The sequence below is a fragment of the Eublepharis macularius genome, chromosome 8 (genome assembly GCF_028583425.1).
Source record: "Eublepharis macularius isolate TG4126 chromosome 8, MPM_Emac_v1.0, whole genome shotgun sequence".
Lineage (NCBI taxonomy): Eukaryota > Metazoa > Chordata > Lepidosauria > Squamata > Eublepharidae > Eublepharis > Eublepharis macularius.
This window is the reverse complement of record NC_072797.1, coordinates 43,999,260-44,017,626: the sequence shown is the minus strand read 5'-3', so window position 1 is coordinate 44,017,626 and position 18,367 is coordinate 43,999,260. Positions and strand designations below refer to the sequence as shown.

Genomic DNA, 18,367 nt, shown 5'->3' with positions numbered 1-18,367 from the left:
ATTAACTAGTTTTTTCACTGTAGATTATAAAATACATTATTTACTGATACAAGGTCTATCTTAGAGATCAATGACAACAATTTAACTGAAGATACAAAGAATTACATTTTCATAGACTATTCTCAGGGTGACAAGATTAAAAGATGTAATTACTGAAATAAAATGTGGTGTAGTCTAGACTGCTGAGGCAGCAGAAGATTTGGTGAGGCTCTTGTTGAGCAAGCTAGTCTGGCCTTATCAGTGATATCCTAGACATTATTGCCAGCTGCAAATGTTCTATGTATACCTACTTGGGAGTAAGCTCCATGGAATTTACTCACATATATTTATTTACATTATTTATAGTCAGCCTTTTCCACTGAGACTCAAGGTGGATTACACAGTGTGGGTCAGTACAGACAATTTCAAAGGTATTTCAAGAAACAATTTAATAAGGTATATAAATGCAAATTTGCAAAGATTTAAAATCAGCAGAAATCTAAAGAAGTGCTGAAACAGAGCATTAGTAATTGTAAGACTTACATATTAAACAAAATCGGATCTACCCTGTAGGATCATACTTACAGCAATTGTAGTTAAGTCTATAGTCACTCCCTATCCCTTTACTGATGCATGTCTACGAGACAGCTTCCTTACAGCTCTATCTGAGGTTAAAAGTCTTTTTGCATAGTTTGCAGAAAGCCAGAAGAGTGTGAACTTTCATAACTTCTTCAGGTAGACCATTCCACAAAGTGGATGTCTGGGTGTTAAAATGTGGCCTGCCCATTCACCCAGTAAGCATGTCTAGCATGGCATCTAGCAATAGTAAAATTGAACTGTAAACTGAATGTAACTAAATGTTACATTCAAATATATGTAACTAAACTCCAGTGACTTTTTAAAAAAATTAAAGATAATGCAACTTAAGAAGGGGTTAATTTACAACAAAGAAACTATATACTTATCTTTTTCCTGTACTTAGTGATTCAGATTAATATTTAATCCCGGCCTGGTGAAGGGGGGCGGAGTACAGGCATTGCAACCTGCTCCATGTTTGATTATAGCAGGGTGAAGGGGAGCAGGCATTGTCACCTGCTCTGCTCTTGATCCTGGATGGGTGAAGGGAGGGTGGGCATTGCCTCCTGCTCCGTGCCTGATCCCGGCCAGGTGAAGGCAGACATTGCCACCTGGCTCCACTCCTGATCTCAGCTGGATGAAGTTGGGGGGGCAGGCATTGCCACTTGCTAGGTAAAGGTGGGGTGAGGGCATTGCCATCTGCTCTGCTCCTGATCCCAGCTGGGTGCTGTTCGGGGGCAGGAACTACCACTTTCTCTGCTCCTGATCCCAGCTGGGTGAAAGTGGGGGGCAGGCAGTGCCTCCTGCTCTGTTCCTGATCCCAGCCTGGACTTCCCGCCGCAGCACGTTCTCTGGAGGAACGGGCTGCCTCGTCTGGGATTCCTCTCCACAGCAGCACCCTCTGCAGGCGCACCAGGGTAGGAAGTGAGTAATCAGGAATACAGTTAGCCTTTTATATAGTAGGATTACAGTGGAACAGTGATTTCCTTCTAGTATTTGTATTATTTGGTTTCGTCACATGGGACAGAGTTCCTGCTTAGAAGTGTTTGTCAGCTGGAAGTATAAATTGTATGAACTCCCTTGTTCTGAAACCAGTCGATTAAATCCCTTTACCTCCCTGTTAATAAACAGATGTTGTTTACAATACACCTGTCACTGCTAATAGCAGGAACATGACAGGACCATAATCTTGACCTGCAAATAAAAAGGACTATTAGGGGATTAGGGAAGGGGGGCATTCACTAATTAGGGAAGGGGGCATTCATTTAAATACTAGGAAGAAAGTTTTGAAATTGAAGAACAATTTAGCAATGAAATAAAATGCTTCAGGATGCTGTAAACTCTTCTAAGGTTTTCAAGTAAAGTCTAGACACATAGCTGTTGAAATATTTTAAATAAATAAGACATCCTGTATCGTGGGGAAACTAGATCACACAGTGTGTTCCTTCTCTCTCAGATTCTGAAGTATCAACAAAATAAAAGTAGATTTCCTTCAATTAAAATCTCTCAGAAAACTGTATGTTTGTGTAAAAGGAGAAGTAAACAGCATCGTAACTTAAATCTATATAGAACGCATAGGCAGTTGAATCTGCCCTTGTTTGACAGATTCAAAGAGTAAAGATTCAGTAGAATTCACTTGAATCATCCACAACTTAAAAATGCTCTTTTCTCCAGAAGACCACTGCTTTTATGGTGCTTAAGCTTTTTATTTTTACAACAGGAACACTTTGCAGATTATTATTTTGCTAGAGAAAAGAACCGTTCTCTCAATTACTTTTACTGCCCATGCTTTTGATACATTAAAGGGTTGACAACCCCGAGAACTTTACTTAGGAGATTCCATAGCAATGGAATTTTGTGGGGTGCATTACTGTCTCCTCAAAAAAACAAGAAATACAAACTAAATGCCTCTTTTTCTGAAATGTTCTTTTCTGGAAAATAATTGGCATAAACAGCATATAGTGATTTCTATTTCTTGTGACAATTTGCTGAGAAATTCTTGAATCCTAGTATGAGTGCCTTCAGTCCACACCAAGATTGAGACTGGACACATGGATATTTGAGAAATTTATCTGTGCCTTACACACATTCTACTGATGTGGGGGGAAAGTCCATTTGAAGTTATTAATTGCCTACCCCACACCTGCTATTACCCAGTACATAATGACCTAATTCCTTGGCTGCATATGATAAACTGATGCTTCAGTATGCAACTGAAGACAGTACACACAAAGCATTAAACCAAAGCCTGCTCTATACAGACAGCAGATGGATCAACATCTGTTTTGCTCGATGCTTATTCGATTGGGACATTCTAAGTTTGCAGAGCTTTTGATTTGAACACATACTCTTAGATTTTAAATTTCTGAAATAAAACTTTGAAGATAAATAAAAACCTTTAGAAAAACTTATTCAAAACAGCACTTTTACTGCATATTCTCACTGTGTAAAAATATCCCATTCCAAATGTATATTTTCTCATTTGTTCAGTAACTATGATTATTCTAGCAAATACAAAACACATGAGATTTTAAGGCTATGAAGGCATGTCTCAGTGATGTCAACAGAATTTCCTTATACATAAGGGATATCATAAGGAATTGAGCATGCAATATTTTAAAAAATGGAAAATGTTCATTCATCCAATCTTTATGTTTCTATTACATTATGCAATAACTTGGTATAATGTATTAATCAAATTGATTGTATACATCTACTGCCAATATTGTTGTACCTTAAGATATATTATTATGCTTTAATAACTTTGAAATATATTTAGAGCTGGTAAAGTTATAGAAACATTTATCAATCATCTATTTTAAACAATTATTTTCAAACATTTTCGAATTTTCTCCACCATTAAGAGTGAAGAACGTTGAAGGTTTTTCCTGGAAATTCATTCCATTTGAGAGTAATAAAATAAATGTTATTCACAAATAGGAAATATATATATTATTTTACATACCTACTAACTTTAATCCAATCAGGTGGTATGGAAGATATCAGCGAGTTCTTGACTTCAACCTGAAACTAAAATAAGCAGCAACATTCCAGAAACTAAAATAAACAGCAACAAGCCATCTATTGCAGCAAAACAACCATGAGTGGAATCTTAAAGACTAATAGATTTACTGTGGCAGAAATTTTCATGGACCAGAGACCATTTTGTCAGACAGATCTGGCCCATGAAAGCTTATGCCACACAGTCATGGCTTGAATCCAAACTAACATTGCCACAGGTGAAAGGACTTCTACCCATGGAATCTAACCCCTCTCCACTTGCAGCAGTACCCCATACCCCGTTTATGGGGCCCCTCTCCCCCAGGAGCCTGATTTCAAGGGGCATTTTGGACTGCCATGACAGGTGAAAAAATCAGGCTCCACAGGCGGACATTCTTGTGCCTGCAGAAACAGTCTGGATCCAACCCACAATTTATTAACTTAACATCTATACATCTATATTAACATCTTAATTAACAACTTAACATCTATATTAACATCTATATCCTAACCATTCAGTTCAGCATATCCCCAGAGTGGTTTACACCATATCAGATAGGAAAGAGTCATGGCTCACTGGAAGAGCATCTGCTTTGTATACACAAAAGTATAACTGATAGAGTCCCCAGCTAAAAGAATTATGTAATAGGTGATGGGAAGAACCTGAGACCGCGGGAGAGCTGCTGCCAGTCAGAGCAGTCAGTGACGGACTTGACAGACCTTATAAAACTCAGCTTCATGTGTTCAATGAAGCAACATAATTAATGGTACATTTGGTTCTCAGAAATGTGGTTATTTTTACTCAGACAGACAGCACCCAGGCAACTGAACTGCCATATGCTGCATCCAGACTTTTAAAGCACCTCAGCTCTTGCTCTACATCTGTTTTCCAAACTTCTTGCCAGTGCGCCCACTGCCCACATGTAACTAATGCAGCATTTTCAGTTTCTTTTTCTTATTACTAGCACTCTAACCCAAAATATTAAATACATTCCTCTATAAAGGGATTACCTTTGGCTGATAAAACATTTTTTCAAGGGAAGCAAAGATCAAGTGATAATGGATCAAGGTAGGAAACTAAATCTACAAGTTTTTTGTTTACAAATGGTTGACAAAAACATGGAACTCTGGTACACAAAAAGGAAAAAATGTAAGGCCCAGATTTACCTCTTGCCCAGATACTGTTACATAATCCACAGAAAGACCATTTAGCTTTTTTCGTATATCTTGAAGGTGTAACTGGATCTGATGGTGTACTGCTTCAATTTCATCCTTCCGCTTCTTTATTATAGGGAATTTTTTAAGATCTTTGAAAAGCTGAGTTTTGTCTCCAATTCTAATTATGGAGAACAAAAAATGAAGTTATTGTAGGACCTTATTGAATCACAGTTTTTCATGATCCCATAGCTGCAATATGCACCAACAAATATCAGTTAACATCTTTGGATGCCTCTGCCATCTAAAGTTTGATGGGTGAACAAAACGTCTCTTCTTTAGTGGTATTTTCCTCTTGACTCAGATGCACCTATGTTTAAGGCACAAGTCTGTCCTGTTTACCAAGCTTTTTTACATATATAGATATATCACTTTCTGAAATATATGGCTTAATAGATCATTTTAGATAGGTCTGCTTTTACATTGAATATTTACTGTTCTTAGTAACAAAGTCTTTTAAGGATAAAAAATCCAACAACTTTTACACACAGACAGCACACCACTCTCTTAACACTGTGGGAAGGTTGTTTATAAGAACTATGGTAGCCTTGAAACCTTACAAAAAAGGAGGTCGTAAGTTATAAGGGGAACGATCCTGACTTTTTTGAAAATGCTTGAATAGATTCATCCGTTGCTCTTACGGAAATGACCTTCCATATGGGAAGAAGACAGAAGGGTTTCTGGAGGTTGTTAGACAGCCATATGATTTGCAAAATCAAGGAGTTCGACCCACATCTGAATGAACACCAGAACAGAATGAACACAAGATGACACCAGATGGCCTAAAGGAAGGCACAAAGCCAAAGTTCCTGTTCCGCAGTTGACCACAGCATTGGTATTCAGAAGTTTTGACTCAAACCTGCTATCCTGTTGGTTGAATTGCATTTGAGAATGAACTGGATTTAGAAAGACATAGCGACCTTGTGAAGTATGTCACAAACAGGATTTTACAATGCCAAAGTGGCAGGGATTTATCTCAAGAACAGCTCTAAAGGGATCATTGTGATCATGTAGCTCTCCATGTGTATCAAATTCAAGTAAGTACAGCATTCACAGTGCATCCTTTTTCAATCATGGAATTTCTTTCACTTGAAAGTTTCACAAAAGTACAACTCTGAGCAGCTTCCGGAAGCACCATTAGGCTACACTGTTCAAGTCAGGGCTTAGCGGAATTTACATTTATAGGATTTCTATTTTAAGAAGACAAAGCTGTCAAAACATATCTAAAAATTCTGCCAACATTGTAGACTGATGCTACTTATTAGTGGAAAGCCTGTACTTCCACATGTTGAATAGGACATTACAAGAGTATGTCAATTTATTCCACTGACATATGAACAATTTATTCCATGAGTACTTAAAACAGATCCTACTATCTACAAGTGGAAGGAATTTGCAGATGTGAATCTTCCCTGCCTGTCCATAACAGACTCATCATGCATCCCCAAAAGCCTCTGCTATGCTCTTGAACAACGTGCTATGCACTACCAGAAGAAGGGGGTCATTGTTCCCCCTGGTTCTTGTATGAGCAGAGCAATCTTTGAAAAGGACTTTGCTCTGTTCAGACGGGGGGCTGGGGAGGTAGTTCACCCAGTGGAATTTTAGATAACCTCTTTCCCTCCCCTTTCCCCATTTGGCTCTGGATAAGATCCTCCAAACATAACCTGTCTTATAAATAAGAGAGTCTTTTGCAGGTTGGAAGTTTTCAAAGTTTTTCCAAACTGAAATTCTGACTGTAAGAAACTCTAAAAACTGACAATTCACTCATTCTTATATAATACTAAGTTAGTTAACCATATGTTCCGTTTACTTACTTTGCTGCTGCTTCATTAAGTACATTTAAATAATTTTTCATTACGCAGAGCAATTCTGGAATTTCCAAGAGTATCTTCTGCAACAAAGATGCTCGCACCTGAGAACGTATTGCTGGAATAAGTGCTGTGATAGCAGCTTCCAACTGAGACAGCGTGCCAACTACCAGATAGAACTCTTGGACAGAACACTGAAAGGGAAAGCAATTGTACCTTCAGGTAGTGCTTTTGTCATTGGTTTTAAACTGAATATTGTTTCATGGTCTCTTAAAAATTTTTAAAACGTTATTTAGATTACATAAGGCTGACTATAATACAGAGATACAAGTTCCCTGCTTCCCTAGAATACTAACAGTAATAACTGTAATTAGGGCACACATTTCCAGTCTGAGGGGAAGGACATATTAGCATGGGTGTTGCCCAACAGTCAGTCAAGGAGGCAGGTTTCAATTCGAATTACTTGTCTCCTTATTCCACATTCCTTTTTTGCCTAAGAAAGGAGTACAGGCTTGCTAAGGAAATCTAATAAAATAACTTCCCCCTCTATAATATCATCCAGTCCCACTCTTCTCTCCCTTCCTTATTCCAGATTCTTTTTTTTTTTACAATAACTTCTAGCCATCTTTTAAAAAAATAACTCTGCAACTCACGGCTTGCACCTGCTGAGGCAATAAATAGGTGTAGCACCAAAGAGACTGTTCGGGATAGATCCTTTACTGCTTCTCAGCACAAACAATGATTGAGACTCCTTCTCATCAAAGCCGGTGCAATTTGTTCAGAATTCCCTTGTAGGAAATGTGGGTCAGGCAAGAGAGAAGCAAGACACAGAGGCCAAGCATTGGCACAGAACTGTGGCGGGAATTTCCCCTGCAATGAGAGAGTGTCCTGCAGCGGAGATTAAACATGGTGGCTGCCTTAGTTCAATCTGGTGTGTCTCCCACAGGGAATAAAGTATATTTGCAGACCACACAGTACATCTCCCAAGTTTCTACAGAAGTGGCTGGATGGCTGAGGTGAGTGACAGCTGAAGAATTCATCTTTTTACAAAACAACAATTTGTTCAAAACTGCAGAAGGGCCACATGAGACTATCTAACTCTTCCCCACTCTTCCCTTCTCCTCCACAATTCAGGCAGGAAATAATAGTAGCAACACTGGCTGATCAGTCAAGAAGCAGACGCAGACACCAGACTAATAAGGCTGCACAAATCATAGTGCCTCAATTCTGCCACAAGGGACAGTGACCCAGACAGCGCAGTCACTGTTCAATCCTGTATCTGAAAGCCCTCTTTGGACAGAGAAGGGGGGGACATTTCTGAGAAAAAAGTGGTTGTGACAAACAGTCCAAATGCCTTTTTAATCATGATGACTATCAAAGCATACTGGCCAAAGCTATCATAATCCTAAAACTGTAAGAAGAGCCAAACAAGGCTGAGGAGGAAATGCAGAAGTGCAAACTGAATAGGGAAAAAATCCCAACGGTCAAGTTCCCCTGTCTGCAGGTCAGCGCTCAAGGCTGGCTCCCTCCCCAGCTTCCTTTCAGGCCAAGCAGCAGATAGGCTTCAGATGTCTGAGAGAAGGGGGATTCCACTTTACCCTGGTCCCTTTTGCTCTAGTTGCCCACCCCTCCTTCCAAGCTGCAGGAGAGGTTGGGCCCTTCCATTCCCCAGCTAGCCTCTTAAAAAGGTGGCCTGGGGATGGGATGGCCCTGGACTCTCCCTACCCTGAGCAGGACCTGTGGGAGAGACAAGGCTCAACACCAATGGCTTTCCCTGCTGTACTCTCCCCCTTGGCAGAGGATGGAAGGAACATCCATACTTTTTAAGGCTGCCTCATTTATGGCAGATGCCAGTCTATATGCCTTGAGGTTCTCCTCAAGAGCCGTGTCTTCAGCAGTAGACACAACGTTGTTGAAAACTTGGCAGGCAGAGAATCACATCCTAGCCTCCTTTCTTTTTCAAGAGTAAAATTATTCAGGGACAACCTGGATGACATGTTGATTGAAACCAAAGATATGAGACAATTCCTCTCAGGGATCTATATGTGGCACATCTCATCTCTGGGGCTCTGGTGACCAGAAGGGGCAATTAATGCAGAAGAAATCAGTGATTTTATATCTTTTGCTTTCCAGGCACCTTAACCTGATTTCAAACCAACTTTTTAAAATCAACCTGGTCAAAATCAATCAAAACCACAACAGGATACCAGGCACGGACCAACTTCAGTACAAGGTACCATAGCAGGGTTCTAACATCAGTAACATCAGAACGAACAAGTTCCAGCATGGCAACTGATGACAGGCTCATTCCAATGGTGTCGGGGGAAGACAATAACTGGCTAGCCTCCAACTAGCCTCAACCCAGAAAATGAGCAGCAAAGTTTCTTAGATCTAGATTATTCAGATCAGGTAACCTATATCACTCTATCCTCCAGGAAACCCTCATCTCACAGTGGGTATGATACTTCCTAGAAAGCTGATACTTGCTGGTATAAGAGGAGGCCATTAGACCTCTTCACAACTTTGACTCAACATGTTATTTGCTTCCTACAGGACAGTTCATATTAGTAGCTGTGAGCGTATTCAGACTGGTGGCCATGTTATCCCCAATTTTTGAACACACAAATTGTATTATCCTGTCCAGAGATATGTGCTGTGTGTGTGTGTGGAGGTGTCTAACCTTTGGTAATCCATAGGTTTCCATCATGGGTAGCTATGTTGGTCTGAACTTTAAGAGCAAGATCTGGGTCAAGAGTCAAAGCTCATACCTTGGAAACCTAGTTGGTCTTTAAGGTGTTACTGGACCCAGATTTTGCTCATAGTCTTATTAGCTGTCTCTGAACCTTAGTTTGAACCAGAAATGTTTCCCTGAAATTCCTGGCATTCATGGTATTATTCATGACAGTGGCAACTTCAGCAGAATAAGAGCCATATCTGCTAGAAAAGGTATCTGTGTATTCTATAAAGACAAGATCATACTGAGAAATGATCTCACTTTATATCTAAAGTAAATTTCCACTTCCACTACTTTCAGAAAATATTCCTTCCATCCTTCTACCTTAAACCCAGTCATCCCGGAGAAAAAATCTGAATTTTCGTAGGATCTTTATAGGGCATAGAAGAACTGAGTATACCAGGCAATTTGGTCATTTCTTTGTTACTTTCATTCTTCTGATGTTGGGTAAGAAGATATCCAAGTCAACGCTGAGCAGATGGCTCTGACAGCACATCATTACTGCATAACAGACACAAAGACATCCTGTACCACAGAGAATTGCAGCCCACTCCATGACAGCAGCATTCAATGTCAACTCATCGGTAAAGGAAATCTGTACGATATCTACATGGGACTGGCATCTACATTTGTAAGGCACTGTAAAATAGCTGATGCAGCTTTTGGCTGCAGATGTTAGAACGAGTCAAAACAGATTTAGCGTTAGCCATTCCTACCAGTCATGGAAAAGATTGCTTTTGGACATCCAATGCTAAAATGCTCTTGGCCCTGAGAGTGAGAAAGTACCTGTAAAAAGATGTTATCTCTGCCTCAGTATAAAAGAAATGTTCATGATATGTCACACATTTCTTTTCACCGCAAATGTCCAAAAGCAAATCTGGTAAATGTTAAAAATTTTCTCCCTACTTATCTTGCATCTACCAGAGAATCCCGACAATCACATTTAGATGACTGGTTGCACATACCTGTCAATATTTCTGTGAGGTCACAAAATTCATCTTGGACGGTCAACATTCATACTGTTGACAATTACCAAATTTTGGGCATTCATTGTAATATAAATGTATATAACAAGCCAGAATCCTGAAGGGAATACTCGACCCAAATGCTTATGTGACTGTTCTAGGATTTCCACAATTTCTTCATGTGAATGCAGCACTTAGCACTGCACTTGAAGCTGTTCCAGGGGGTCCTTGGGCTTTTGAAAGCAGTATTTCATAGGCAGTAGAAGGAACAGTAGAAGGAACAGCTGCAGTAGAATGAACGGCTCAGAAATGTTGGTACAGATGCAGAAGAAGATTGTCTCTTTGAATTCTCGCTCATATCAACTACTCTAACTGTACACTATAATGCAGTAAGTTTGCCTCTACTGTGTTAAGGGTATGCAAGGGTCAACTGTAGTACAAAGAAGGATTTACTACATGATTTGTACAGATGGTGTTGCCTTACAACTCACACAGCAATGTCAACACAGACAACCTTAAAATATGCAAAATAAACAAGTTTTATGATGTACAATGATGTTTTTATTTAATATGTTACTAGTGAATCTAGTTCAAGCTGTCATAAATGCTATGCACAGAGAGAAAAGAGTTGCACTTACTGTAACTGTTGTTCATTGACATCTTCTGTGCAGGCACACATGTGCAGGCCTGCCAATCAGCAAGGTTCTTTAAAGCTATCGTCTGCTAGGGGGCACCTCTCCTCAGTGCGCATGCGCAGTGTTTCCCACCAAGCATGAGACCAGGAGGCAGCACACCTTTACCTTCAGTTCTCCCGAGTAGCCTTCCCACAGTAAGTATTCAACAGGCACATCGGGGGAGGAGGGAGGATATGTGTGCCTGCACAGAAGGCGACAATGAACAACAGTTACTGTAAGTGCAACTCTGTTTTCATTGTCCATCTTCTTGTGCAGTTCCACATGAGAGACTTAACAAGCTTCTTACCCTGGAGGTGGGTGTGCTCTATTGGAAGAGTAAGTATTTCAAGGTACAACTAGCCATTGGCTCAAAAGGAGGCAACATAAGTCTAGCTAGTACCAATTCCAAGGAACACTGTGGTACAATTTCATTGATGGGTGGGAATAGATTCCCTAATCCTCTGAGGAAAGATTTAGAAATGTGATGTGAAAAAACTGTTTTCCCATCGATTCTGGAGTGAAAGGCCGATATGGCTGCTAAATAGATCTTAATTGAAGAATTAGACAGCCCTTCATCTTTGAGGGTTAGTAAAAATTCCAACACCTGTGATAATGGAGAGTCATTGGGATCTAACCCCTTTTGTATAGTCCAAAGTGCAAAATCTGTTCCACTTAAAGCCACAAGACTTCCTGGTATTTTTTCCTTCTAGAGTTAAGAATGACTTCTGCTACTCTGTCTGAGAGTTCCCTTGTCCTATTATCTGCCAGGCTGTCAGCTTCAGTCTGGGTAGGTTGTGATACCACACACCCCTTTGTCATTGAGGTCTGGTTCCGATTCAAAGTGAAACAGTGAGCCCCTGGAGAGGTGCATCACTTGCTGGAGCCAGGGTGTTGCTAGCCTGTTCCCAAATAAACAGGGTTAACATACCTGTAACTTATGTTCATCGAGTTCTTCTGTGCCTCCACACATGGGACTGCGCAGGCGCAGGCCAGCCGCCGGAGAATTTTCTAGAGCTTCCATGGCTCCGAAGGGGCCGTTTGTCGCGCGCCTCAGCGACCGTTTTCCCGCCCAAACGGTCACGTGATCCTCCAGCGACCAACGGCCCCTTCCCTCAGTTCTCCCTTGCCGCCGCTTGACCAACACACTTCAGCCATAACACCTTAAAAACACCAATTTCCGTTACAGCCAACACATTATCGTGCATTGGAGTTCACAGCGGGGTAGGAGGGAGGGTTGTGTGTCAGCACAGAAGAACTCGATGAACATAAGTTACAGGTATGTTAACCCTGTTTTCATCTTCGTTCTTCTGTGCCTCCACACATGGGAGTGTACCAAGCTTCACACAATAAGGAAGGCGGGGGTGAAGTCCAACGCAATTTTATTAAGCAAACAAGAACAACAATAAATAGATATGCATATATACACCTATGTAAAAATACTGTGTAAGGACACATAAATACTCAATATTTACATATATAAACACCCCCAGGTACATATATACACACTTTCACTCAAGGGTACCCAGCAGGTACGCCAAGAAAGTCATTCCTAAACCCCCTCAGGAAAAAAGGGAGTGTAAGACAGCCTTGGCCACAGATACATCCTGCTCCGCATTGACATCAACGGCGTAATGCCTGACAAAGGTGTCTGCAGAGGACCATGTGGCCGCTTTACAAATGTTAACCAGGGGCACCCCCCTGAGGAGTGCCGAAGAGGATGCTTGGGACCGCGTGGAGTGGGCTCTGACATGAAGCGGGCAAGCCACCCCTGCCAGGGAATAGGCCTTGCTAATGGCCGTCACAATCCACCTAGACAGGGTCTGTGAGGAAGCCCTGTTACCCTTGTCCTTGGCCCCAAAACATACAAACAGGTGAGGACAGGAGCGGAATTCCTTCGTCCTATCCAGGTAATAGGCTAGGGCCCTCTTCAAGTCTAGGGAATGAAGGGCCTTTTCCCCCTTAGAGGAGGGTTGAGGAAAGAATGCAGGCAGTGAGATATCCTGCGAGAGGTGGAAGGCGGACACCACCTTGGGCAGGAACCCAAGGCAGGGACGCAGGACCACCTTGTTGGAATGAAACACAAGAAAGGGAGGGTCAGACCGCAGTGCAGACAGCTCACTGACCCTTCTGGCCGATGTGACGGCCACCAAGAATGCTACCTTGTAGGATAGCATATCCAAGGGGCATGTAGCCATAGGTTCAAATGGAGGCAACATGAGACGTGAGAGCACCAAGGACAGCGACCACTGAGGCACTGGCGCCGACACAGGTGGGTAAAGATTGTACATGCCCTTAAGGAACTGGCGGGAATGTGGGTGAGAAAACACCGTAGCACCCTCAACTCGGGCGTGAGCAGCTGATATCGCCGCCAAGTGTACCTTGAGGGAGGACACCTTCAAGCCCAGGCCACGCAAGTGGCACAAATACTCGAACACAACCCCCAAGGGACTGGTGTCAGGCACCACTCCTCTGGCAAGTGCCCAGAGCTCAAACCTGCGCCACTTGGCCGCATAAGCGCGCCTAGTGGATGGCCGACGGGCATTCAGGAGGACCCGCTGTACCTCGTCAGTAAAGCCTATCGGGGAGGAACGATCCGCCAAGCCGTTAGGTGCAGCTTCCTGGGATCGTGGTGGACTAGGCTCCCGTTTAGGAGAAGGTCTTGCCGAGGGGGCAGACTCACATATGTCCGTTGGGACATCCGCAGGAGCTTCGGGAACCAAACCTGCCGTGGCCAGAAGGGGGCCACCAGGATGCAGTCCGTCCCGTCCTCCTCTATCTTGCACAGGACCCTGGGAATCAAGGGGAACGGAGGAAACATGTAGTGCAAGCCCTGCGTCCACATAAACTGGAAGGCATCCCCAATAGAGAGGGGGTCGCTCCCTGCCCTGGAACAGAACGTGTGGGCCTTGGTGGTCGCCGCAGTGGCGAACACGTCTATCACTGGATGACCCCACATCTGGAAGATCGGCCCAACGCACTCTACGTTCAGTTCCCACTCGTGGTCCAGCAAAGGGACCCTGCTGAGGGCATCTGCCCGGGCATTGTCTGACCCAGCTACGTGTATAGCACGGAGCGACACGCTGTTCTTGATAGCCCACTGCCAAGTGAGTGTGGCTTCCCGGCACAGGGCCATGGACACTGTGCCCCCCTGCTGATTCACGTAGTACATGGCAGTCGTGTTGTCCGTCTGCACCAAGACCTGACGATTTCGCAGCAGTGCTGTAAGAGACACAAGTGCAAAACGAATGGCCCTTAGTTCAAGCACATTGATATGGAGGGTCTTTTCCCTGTCAGACCAGACATCTTGCACAGACACATCACCACAGTAAGCCCCCCATCCCAGCAGAGAGGCATCAGTGGTAACCGTGACGTCATGGTGCTGATACCCAAAGGGGGTCCCTCTAAACAAGTTGTCATCAGACAGCCACCAGTCCAAGGAGGAGAGGATGACCCTCGGGATAGAGAATTTGAGGGACGGAGGGTGCAGCAGAGCATCGTACCTCCGCACAAACCAGTTCTGGAGAGGGCGCATACGCAGCCTAGCGAAAGGCACCACAGAGGTGGCCGCTGCCATATGCCCCAGTAAGCACTGGATAGAGCGCACAGACTGGAATCGGTTCCTTTTAAACATGGACACTAGACCCCTTAGGGACCGAGCCCTCTCCAAGGGGAGCAGGGCCTTACCCTCCACAGAGTCTAACAGTGCACCAATGTAGGACACCTTGCAGTTGGGCACCAGCTTGGATTTCTCCAAGTTCACCAGGAGCCCCAGGCGTTGGCAAGTGCTAAGTACCAAGCCAATGTCCTGCACCAGCCCAGACTCCGATTCAGCCACGATGAGCCAGTCATCGAGGTACGGAAAGATGGTACAGCCTTCTTCCCGCAGGAAGGAAACCACAGGGGCCACACATTTAGTGAACACTCGTGGGGCAGTGGACAGGCCAAAGGGGAGCACCTTATACCGGAAAACCCTTTGCCGGTAAACAAAGCTCAGGTACTTCCTGTGCTCCTTCCTTATGCCCACGTGAAAGTATGCGTCTTTTAAGTCAAGAACCGCAAACCAATCTCCCTGTTTCAGCAAGGCGATCACAGCCGCCAACGTAACCATCTTGAACTTGGTCACCTTGAGGAAGGCATTAAGGCCCCTCAGATCTAAAATGGGACGTAAGCCCCCATCCTTCTTAGGGACCAGGAAGAACCTAGAGAAGAAACCCTTTACAGAGTCCTCATAGGGCAATTCTTCCACAGCACCCTTGGCCAAGAGCGACACGATTTCCGCATCCAGCTCGGCCATAGTGTTATTGACAGCTGTCAGGGGTGAACTGCATCTGGGCAGCTCAACAAACTCCAGCCCGTACCCCAGTTCAACAATAGTTAAGACCCATGAGTCAGATGTTATTGACTCCCACTCAGAGAGGAGTGGACTAAGTCTGTCCGAAAAGTTCGGGGATACGGCTGGCGTGACCCGTCAGTACTGCCTCCCGGCGCCCTGCTGATCTTTCTGCTGGGCCGGTTGTTGTGACGGGCGAAGCTTGAAGGGCCGACGCCTCCTCTGCTGTTGTGCGGGAGGGTATGGCCGCTGCTGGTAGGCAGGATACGGTTGGTAGCCCGGCCGCTGATGTTGGTATCTGCCCTGGTAGTGGTAAGGGCCGGACCGGGGAGCGTACCGTGGTCTGGAGGAGGGTTTGTCCGCTGGAGCCAGACCCAAGGACCGCGCCGTCTGCCTGTCCTCTTTTTTCTTTTTCAGGGTCTCGTCGGTCGATTTGGAGAACAGCGAGTCCCCTTCAAAGGGCATGCTCTCCACCCTGGAACGCACCTCCTGGGACAGGGCCGTAGACCGCAACCAGGAGTGGCGCCTGAGGACCACCGCCGAAGCCATCCCCCGAGCAGCAGTGTCAGCAGCGTGGCTCCCGGCATTCATCTGCTGCTTAGACAGCCGGACAGCCTCTGTTTGCAGCAGGGACACCACAGCCTTCTGCTCCGGTGGAAGGTCCCGGGTATAGGATGCCAACTTCTCCCAGAGGTACAGCTGGTACCCTGCCATGATGGTCTGGTAGTTGGCAATCCTCAGACCCAGCGAAGCGACGATGTACTGGCGCCTGCCCATGGCATCCAGCTTCTTGCCCTCTTTATCGGCAGGCACCGAGGAGTGACCCGACCGTCGGGGGTTGAATTCCTCCGTGACCAAGGAGGAAGGTGGAGGGTGTTTCACCAGTGCCGGCCAGGTACCCTGCTTGATTTTGTAGAGCTGCTCAATCCTCTTGGATGTTGGAGGCTGATCACAGGGCACCTGCCATACCTTCTCCACGATTTCCTCAATACCCTCAAGCATGGGGAAGCCAACGTACGCCGGATTATCCCCGTAAATACGTTTGAGGAGCTTGTCCTTGGTCTTCGGGGCTGCTGAAGAGATGTCCATCTCGAGAGCCTTGGCCATCCTTGCCATCTGGTCGGCGTAGATACGGAGGTCCTCGAATGGCGAGTCCGCAGATGGCACTAGCTCCTCAGCTGGCGATGGTTCGGACCAGGACTCCGACTGGTAGCCGCCAAAGCTCTCCACATCCTCCTCATCGGAACCAAGCTGGGATTCCGGAACCTGGAGCGGAGGGGGAGCCCACGCCGACCTCGATGTCGAAGGCCTCGGTTCCGACACGGAGAAAGCCGCAGGTGCCCCCTCCCATTGGCAACGGTATGGCGAGGGGAGGTAGGAAGCCTGTCGATGCCGGGACGCAGCGGACCGGACCGATCGGACACTGTCCCCGGAACCATGCCGCTCACGACCGACCGGAGGTGGAGACGGACGGGCAGGCGATGGACGGCTCCGACGAGGAGACGGGCTCGGTTCCAGCCTCGGCGAACGAAGGGCAAGCGACGGTCGGCTCCGACGGTGCGGGCTCGGCTCCGGCCCCGACGAGAACTCTGCGGGCACCGTCTCGAAGGCCATCGGATCCGGCACCGGCACGGAGATGTCTTCCGGCTCCGGGGAGCCCAGATGAGGGGAAGGCGTGTGAGGAAGCACGATGACCTCCTCCTGAGGAGCGGGACGCGGCGACCGATGATGCTTGGTCTTCTTCTTCTTCTTCGCTGGTTCCGAAGAAGACCTCGGAACCGACGCGCTCCTCGCCTTCGAAGGGGACCTCGGCTTCGACCTCTTAGGCTTCATCGGAACCGATCCGGTCGTCGGTTCCGACCGGGGACTCGGTACCAGGATCCTCGGTTCCGAAGCTGGTCTCGGATCCGACCTGGTAGATGACGCGCTACGGGGCGGCCGCACCGGTCCCTGCGCTGGAGAGGCCGCTCTCGACGCCGAGGTACTCGGGGGACGCGGTTTCGACCCCGACCTCGCGGAGGCCACTGAGCCAGCTCTCGAATGCCGTTCGGCAGAGGGGCTTGGGCCGGCCTTGGAAGAGGGCAAGGGAGCGCCTCCGGACATGACCTTCTGCCACAGGGAGGAGTTTAGTCGGGCCTTGCGCTCCTGCCGGGCCTTGCTGGTGAAGCCCTGGCAAATCTTACAGGCCGTCACATTATGGGTCTCTCCCAAACAGAACAGGCACAGTTCATGGCCATCGGTCTTGGCCATTTTTGTGTGGCATTGCAGGCAATGCTTGAAGAGAGCCTTAGAGGCCATCTTCAGGGGCACGCGAAAGGAAGGTCAAAACAGTCCGAGTCAAATTACCGAGTCCACAACAAAGTCCAAAACGAGATCCGAAGAATAGTCGAGGTCACGAAGTCCGAAGTCAAAAGCCAAGCAATCAGTCAGAATAAGCACGAAGCACAAAAGCACAGAGCAACGAAGCTCACGTTCTCTCCAAGCGGCGGCAAGAAGAGAACTGAGGGAAGGGGCCGTTGGTCGCTGGAGGATCACGTGACCGTTTGGGCGGGAAAACGGTCGCTGAGGCGCGCGACAAACGGCCCCTTCGGAGCCATGGAAGCTCTAGAAAATTCTCCGGCGGCTGGCCTGCGCCTGCGCAGTCCCCATGTGTGGAGGCACAGAAGAACGAAGATGAACAACTGGCTGTTCTATGTCTAGTCAGAACTGCTTCTGTTGGCTCTGAGGCTCTTTACTCAGTGAGAGGCTGTGCTTAGTGAGATCTGTTATTTGATCTTCTGCGCTGATATTGCCCTTGCTAAGTTTGAGGATGTCTGTACTAAGTGTACTGAGGATATGGTTGATACCGGTACTGCTTGCCTTTGTAAGGTTGTTGAGGGCGACAGGAATAGCGCTGGGTGGGTTGTTGCTTCAGGGGAAGTACCCTATATGAGTGGGCCATCTGCCTATCTTTCTTCTTCTGTGAAAGGCAGTCATCTGTTTTGAGAGAGAATAACATTTGCCCTTCCAACGGTAGGTCTTTTACCTTGGCCCTTGTCTCAAGTGGCAGTGCGGTGCTTCATAGCCAGGCCTGCCTCTTGAGTACT

General features: G+C 45.9%; 1 protein-coding gene across 1 annotated transcript in view; it reads right to left on the bottom strand.

Annotated features, from left to right (window-relative positions):
* MSH3 (mutS homolog 3) overlaps positions 1 to 18,367 on the bottom strand; it is an 87,850-nt gene that overhangs the window by 17,817 nt on the left and 51,666 nt on the right. The window contains exons 14-16 of the mRNA XM_054986657.1: positions 6,585 to 6,772; positions 4,723 to 4,891; positions 3,521 to 3,585 (exon numbers count right to left, since the gene is read on the bottom strand). Of these exons, the coding sequence (XP_054842632.1) occupies positions 3,521 to 3,585; positions 4,723 to 4,891; positions 6,585 to 6,772 (422 nt within the window). The remainder of the gene's footprint in view (positions 1 to 3,520; positions 3,586 to 4,722; positions 4,892 to 6,584; positions 6,773 to 18,367) is intronic.